Genomic DNA, 7,491 nt, shown 5'->3' with positions numbered 1-7,491 from the left:
TATAACGCAATTCCAGTTTGCTCATCAGAAAAATATACTTTTCTACTCGAATTAATCAGCCTGAGTGGTGAATATTATTCTCCAATGAATATGTACGTAACTGAATCATTGTTGTTTCACGTTTAGATGCTCGGAGGTACGAGAGCTGGAAAAAAATCGTAGCGGTAGAATGTGGTGAATGTATGGCCAGCACTTTTTTAGAGTTAAATCTACAGCAATAGTGACAAGATTTACAAACCCGATAACAAGAGTTACAAAACCAGCAGTAAGAGTTATAATATACTTAGGCAGATGTAACAGAATCGATGTAGATTCGACTCCAAAAAAATGCTGCCCATACGTTCACCACGGCAGATGTAAAAGCTAAATTTAATTTTCATCCGTGCATCTTTTGAAATTTTAGGCACGCATTATGACTGGTACACTGTAGGTACACACACACTTGTGTAGATACTGCGGCGAGGTGGATGGCCTCGGAAACTTGTGTGCGTCAATGTATGTAGAAAGTGTCGCGCGGTATGGAGCTAAAAAAGGAGGATCGAAACCGGCGACGCGGAGGCGTGAGAGGAGTCCTGGAATTTCAAATTTAAAGAGTAAAAAGAAAATTAAGTAAACCGAAACAGCCAACATTCTGATCGATAAATGAAATTGCTTATCCGTAGAGCGTCGCGTCGTTGATTGATTGATGATTACAAGATTTGTAGTAATCTTATGTTAAGTTATACACTTGACAAACTGGAATTATTAACAATAGCATTATACTTTGTTGTATTGATTTTTCTAGAAAATAAGATCATTTCTTAAAAATATCTGTATCGACCTCACTTTTATATAATAATTAAAGATTAGGTATGATAAATCCGTTCCAACATCTCTTGGCGTTCTTATCATTGAAATGAAATTACGTAGCAGTTTCTTTTTTTCAGGCTTCACTTCTCGTAGCATATTATTATACAGGAAATAGTAAACGTCAACTCCGGACTTAGAAGGTTTAATAGAAATTTGGTAGCAGAGAAAGTTTTCTAAAATACTTTTTCTGTTCTCTCCCCCCCCCCCCCCCCCCCCGTACGTTTTCTTCCGTCCCGAGAAACTTTTTAGCTTCATTTCTTTATTTTATAATTTCTTTGATAAAATATTTTCCGTATATATTAATCTAACACTTGTTATACATGTAATCGCAAGTGAAATTTTGTCCATGCAAAGAACAAAAAGTTTCGCAAATATAAACAACTAATATTATATGAGCGTTCTATTACTGGGAAAAATTTCAATACAGTCATTTTGCGTATTGTGTAATCGAATCGTTTAAGTACAGGTTCAATTATACGTCTGCGTCAGTTGATGAATTCTGCTAAACTGCGGTACGACCCAGGTTTTTCCATTTTGACAATTAGCCACTGATTTCACCATATCCTGGGTGTATCACGCATCATGCATAAGTACCGAGCACGTCGGTTGCCCAATTTTCCTATTTCATTTTTGACAGGCTGCGGTTTGGGCGAGAGTCTGAGGCCGCGTAATTTCCGTTTGTGATTTAAATACCTCTAAGATAGATATTTAAAAGCATATAATAGTATGTATATGTACTATGGAATTAAATTCAATGGACATAAATTCATTACAAATAGGTTTGACTCCACGCCTTATTCAAATCGAGTATATAATGATTTTTTTCCCTCTCTAACTGTCGGTTCCTTGCGCACGTAGGTGGTGGTAGGTTGAGGAATCGCGGTGAGAGCTTTGCGAACAGGATGACGTACGTACAATCGTCAATCGTGTAGGTGTAATAATATTATATGTATACAATGTATACTGTACTTATTATACGTGTATGCATAAATCCGCAAGTGCCAATTGTTTGCAAGCGAAATCACGCGTTGTTCACGCCGTGTAAACAGAGGTTCGTATTTCTTTTTCACCACTACATTTAGTTAGTGTACCTATGCATGTAAAGAAATAAACCGGTAATCGACCCGTTTAAATTTTTAATAACATATTTTATACAATTTGTTCATTATTTTTGTATAAATAACAGTTATGTAGTTGAAAGTTAAAGCTTGATGATGATGGGAAAACTTTTCCACACCGGTTACTAATTCGTTCTAAGCATTAGCAGTTGTTGAAGAGCGCGAAATGGTTCGCCGGTTTTATATACCGAATAATTACCCCGTGTCGAATTCTTGAAAAAATACGAATTCCCAATTATCGATTAAAAAACCAATAATATTTTTAGGTCATCAGCCAGAAGTCGTTCAACTCCCCGCTATCACGGTTATTACTATATCACGTTGCTGGTTTGAGACGATCTGACTTCGATTTTATGCTACAAGTTGTAAAAGCTGCGAACGTTTTTTAAAACAATTAATACGGCATTTCGTCAGTAGGTATTTTGGAATATGACTGTGTAGAATATGTCTAGAAATTTGTGTTTTTGATTAAGTACAAAGTTTCCTTTCCATTTTTGTTTTTGTTACTTTTTTACCCGAAACGGTTCGTCGATATTCACCGAACTTTCCTTATCCGTATCGAAAATTTGTTTCTCTACGTAAATCACATTGCTTTTAAAGCGTGCATCGGTGTAAATGCGTATAAATTATACATATGAGGTCGATGAAAAGAATACAAGAAATGAAAGATGAATAAAAAGAGATTTTGAAAGAAGTGCAATTCTATACTCTGGTGAACGGTAGAAAAAGTATATTTATGAAAACATCACAAGTTCTATTTTTCTCTTTAACACTATATACATCTATGCCGTAAAGCTATAAATGACGATTGTATCGTCAATTTTTCTTCAAAATCACTTACTCTTCCATAATATATTACAGATGAAAATCAATTTTCGCAGAAGAACAATAAAAGAAAATATTAAAAAGAAAAAGAAAATTTAGGCAGTAGTAAAGTTACTTCACTAGGGACACACACTGCCTACTTTTTTTCTGTAAGTAAACTAATGATAAAAATAGTTTTCGAAATGTCACGACTAACTGGTAAAAAGCCTTAAAAAATACTCTACGGATAATTTTATCAATTGAAATAAAAACGATAATGAATAGTGAATATTAGCGGAGTGGGTCAGAAACTGCGGGAAAATGGAAACGAAGTTCCACCTCGTGCCACGAACCAGATATTTCCTTAGTTCTTACGAGCTGCGGCGGTATTCGCAGTCCTCATGACGGCTGAAAAACCGTCGATGAATTTTGTCCTAAACAGAACGTTCGCGTTGTTGAACATGCCGTCCTTCAACGAGACGATTATGAACTGCGATTGAGTGAAATGCCGCTTGAGCATGCTCCCGATATTCTGGGTGTGGGATAAATCTAACGCAGCGTCGACTTCATCCAGGATATAAAGGGGCGCCGGTTTGAACAGCAGCATGGCCAGGATCAGCGACAAGGCGATCAGCGACCTCTGACCACCCGACAACTCGCTCAGCGACTCCTTCCAGATACCAGAAAAACCGATTTTTACCTCGAGTCCGTCGAGGTAGGTCTTGTTTTCCGGCGGTTCCAGCTTCGCGTCCGCACCTGGCAAAAGGGTGCTGAATATAGAGCCAAAGTCCTTGTTGACCTGCGAGAGAGAACGGAAACAGATGAAAAGAAAGTATTTTCTTGCTTTTTGTTTTACATGTAGATGAGGTGGTATCCTTATTCTCTTCGCACCTGCTTGCAAGCCTTGGCCAATATCTCCTTCTTCTTTTCGTCAAGTTCCTGTATGGCCTCGAGTATTTTTTTCCTGTCGCTCTCCACTATCTGTTTCTTCTTCATCAGTTTGCTGTACTCCTCCTCTTCCCTGCTCAGTAAATCCATTGCTCTGGTGTTTATGTTTCTGCTGAGCTTGTCGTGTTCCTTTTGGAGCTGAGATATCCTGCGACCCATTTCCGTCGGCGAGTCCGCGTTGAAGTCATAGATACCACCTGAAATTTTAATGTATCGAACAAAATCAGGTCGAAGGTATCTCGAGTGAATCGCAAACTGGATACACGCCACTTACCCGCAGTTCCAAAGTAGGCCTTGTCCTTCTCGATCCAATCGTACTTCCTCGACAGCGCCTTTATCTTCGATTCGCTCTCGCCAGCTGTTCCCTGAATCGCGGCTATCTCGTGGTTCAATTTTTGTATCTCGAGTTCGAAGTCGATTTTCTGTTTAGCGATTTCCTCTTTCCTGTTCAAAAGCTTTTGGATTTCCTTGTTCTTCTGGTTTATTGCCTCTTTCTGCATCTTAACTTTGGCCTGAAGCGCCTTTACGTTTTCTCGTATTTCGGCAAGACTCTCGTCTCGCGTCACCGACGCTTCCTTCAAATTCGCCAGCTTCTCCTCAGCCGCAACAAGCTGTTCCTTCCCAGTCTGAATCGCTTTCCTCAGCTCAGTTATCTCCAAATTAAGCGTTTCCGATTCCTGCTCACGCTTCTGCCACTGCTCTCTGCTCTTGGTCGACTTCTGCTTCATATCTTTCATCTCCATCTCGACAGCCTTCAATTGCCGCTCTCGGATGTTGACCGCGTCCTTCAACTGCCCCTCGATGTCGTTGGCCCGCTTTGTGCTCTCCGACTCGATACGCTTCGCCGTCTCCAACGTCTGCGTCGCTTCTTCTATCGTCGACTTCAGCACTTCAACCTGTGGCAAGCAAGAAAAAACCCTTCTAGCCTACTATATAGAATACGGATCTACCGCGCCTCGATCAATTGCGTTTAAATACGAACCTCTTCTCGCAGTTTGTGATGCGAAGTTTGCTGGAGCCTCTGACGGACCAATTCGACCTCATGATTCCTGAGATCAAAGCGCTGCTTGAGGACCTGGAATTTCTTCGAGACATCTGCGCTGCTGGTTAACTTTCGGTTAATTTCAGCCAGCGATCTCTCGTCCTCGTTCAGCTGGTTCTGGATAGTTTTGAGCTCGTCAAGCTGGAGCAACAGCGAGCCAGTTTTTGAGCCAGCGCCGCCACTGAGCGTTCCAGCGGGGTCAAAGACGTCGCCTTCGAGAGTGACGCACTTTTTCATAATGCGTTCGTGGAAGGTTACTTTCTGGGCGGTCTCCATGTCCTTGCACACGAATATCTGACCGAATATCCAATTCATGGCTTTAGCGATTTCTGGAGGATAGTCAATCAGTGACAAAGCTGGTTGCACATTTCCCTTACCGCCGACCGCCTCCGCGAGCCTCACTATTTTCGGGTCCATTGTACGACCACTTATCTTGTTCAGAGGAATGATGGTCACGCGTTGCTGAAGCTGCCCGCGCTGCAGCAACTTTTTACTCGTCGTCTCTGTGTCGACAACCACATTGAATAACCGGCCACCAGCTGCGGTTTCCAGGGCGGTAGCTGTGGCCGGCTCTTTTACCGTGAACAGTTTGCAGACCAGCCCCTTGACCCAGTTTCGATTGAAATTCGGTTCTGGATCCTGGTATTGGAATCTGAGCTGTGAGTGACGCGCTTCAAAATTATCACTCCGCGAGCGCAGCGAAGCCACGTTCCTGCTTATGAGCTTTGCCTCTTCCTGAAGCGTCTCTTTGGAGGCCTCGTTATAGTCAAGCTTGTCGATCTCATTTTGAAGGCTCTTGAGTTCCTTCTCCATTTCCTCGAGATTTTTACTGTCCTGTTTGTATTGGGTCTCTGTGCTACGCATCTCTGCCTGTTTTTTCACCAGCTGCTCCTTACTGTGCTTCAGTGTCATTTGGCACTGCTTAATCTCCGTTTTCGCCTTGGTCGCCTGCTGCTTCGCGTTCATTAACTGTTGCTCCAGTGTCGCGTTTTCTCCATCCTCACTCAGCAGCAGCCCTGAGCTGACTTTCTCGTACCGCTCTTGTGCCACTTGATACAGCGCCGAGTCCTCCTCGCACTGCGCCTTCAAACTTCTGAATAGTTCGCTAACTTTTGACAGTTCCTTTTCCTTCGTTGTCAGAGCTGCCTCGTCATCCTTTATGTTCGTCTTCAGCTGTCCAACCAGCTTAATCTCCGCCTCTATACTCTCTTTAGTACTGTTTGCCTCTGCCGTAAGCTTGTGCTCCTGGCTCTCGGTGCGCTTCAGCTCGCTTTCGAGCTCCTCAAGCTTACTGCCCTTGTCCTGAAGTGAAATATCAATGGTAACGGAGACTTGAGATGGAGAATAAAACGATCAAAGCTAGTTTTGTGGCTATGTAAATTACCGCATCCCTAGCCCTGTGGATTTCTTCTACTCGTTGGTCGATATTCACGATTTCCTGCGCCCCGTCATCGATAGCTTTCGTCTTTGCCTGGACAACACTTTGGACCTTGTCCACTTGGGCCGCAGTGTTGGTAATTTTCTCCAAAGTGGAAACGTATTCCCAGGCAATATAAATTCTGTGGCAATGATCCAGCTCCCTCTCGACTCGCTGGAATTCTAGGTACTGAGACTTCTGGTCCTTCAGTTTCCGCAGTCGTGGCTCGAGTACCTCTTTAATGACCTGCAACCAATCGAATGTCGTTACTCATGGATATAACTGACAAATTGAAAGAAAAGCCTAAACTCACGCTTGATATTTCCTTCAACTTGCTGTCCTTTTTCTCGATTGTTTTCAAAGCAACATTCTTTTTATTCTCGTACAAGCTCGTGCCTGCTGCTTCCTCAATCATTGACAGAATTTCTACAGGCTTCATGTTCAAAACCTTTGTTATTCTTCCTTGCATAATCAAGAAGTGTGGATTGTTGACGTTCAGCTGAACCGAGCAGAACATGTCATGGGCTCGCTTGTTTTGCACAGTGGATCCGTTGATCATGTACTTGTTTTTTCCACCAATTTGAACCTGCCGGGTGACCGTAATCTCCTTGTAATCTTCATAGCCCATTGGCGATGAACTACGATCTCGATTGTCGAACGTTATTGTAACGCTGGCTTTGGTCACTCCGGCCTGTCCGGACTTGTAGACCAAATCTTGGAGCGAGTTCGCTCGGATCTGAAATACGAGGAGTTTGAGTTTCGTTTTGAATTAGGAACGCTGTTTGAATCTAGGGACAAAAATGGCCGACGAGTTGGCAGCCTTGTCGGACAATCACAACGTACAACTTTTCAAATCACCGTCGAAAAGAAGAGGGAAATCGGCGAGAGGTTATGTCAAATTTTTCGGCTATTCATCAAAGGGCGGTGATTTAATTACATTACCTGCGAGAGATTCGTGATTCCCAATACGAAACATATCGCATCAAGCACGTTTGATTTCCCGCTCCCGTTGAGGCCGGTGATGGCATTGAATTCCTTATCAAATCCATTTATCTCGACTCTCTTTCCGTACGACTTAAAGCCGTCTATAACCATCGACTTAACGTACATCGTTGCTTTACCGAGTTATCGACAATGCCGGAGACACGCCGTTTCATCGAAATAAAAAACTATTCGATACACCGTATTTGTATACTGCCGTCCATTCAACAGAGTAAACCCAAGGCACGCTCAGGCACGCTACACAGACCCTGGGTACAAGCAAAATTGACAGTGCATACTTTATTATATACTGAAACTTATAAAAATGCATT

The 7,491-nt window shown here is 42.5% G+C and overlaps 1 protein-coding gene across 1 annotated transcript; it reads right to left on the bottom strand.

Annotated features, from left to right (window-relative positions):
• Positions 1 to 1,389: 1,389 nt before the first annotated feature.
• On the bottom strand, positions 1,390 to 7,464 carry LOC124309057 (structural maintenance of chromosomes protein 2). Its single transcript, XM_046772295.1, has 7 exons — positions 7,121 to 7,464; positions 6,492 to 6,914; positions 6,146 to 6,424; positions 4,702 to 6,063; positions 3,994 to 4,615; positions 3,663 to 3,916; positions 1,390 to 3,570 (listed from the first exon to the last, which is right to left on the bottom strand). Exons 1-7 carry the CDS (start codon positions 7,286 to 7,288, stop codon positions 3,136 to 3,138), a joined length of 3,543 nt encoding a protein of 1,180 aa, XP_046628251.1. The 5' UTR covers positions 7,289 to 7,464; the 3' UTR covers positions 1,390 to 3,135.
• Between the last annotated feature and the right edge of the window lie 27 nt (positions 7,465 to 7,491).

The sequence above is a fragment of the Neodiprion virginianus genome, chromosome 7, assembly GCF_021901495.1.
Source record: "Neodiprion virginianus isolate iyNeoVirg1 chromosome 7, iyNeoVirg1.1, whole genome shotgun sequence".
In the NCBI taxonomy this organism is placed as follows: Eukaryota; Metazoa; Arthropoda; class Insecta; order Hymenoptera; family Diprionidae; genus Neodiprion; species Neodiprion virginianus.
Note: the sequence above shows the minus strand (reverse complement) of the source record. Positions and strands in the feature narration are given on the sequence as shown.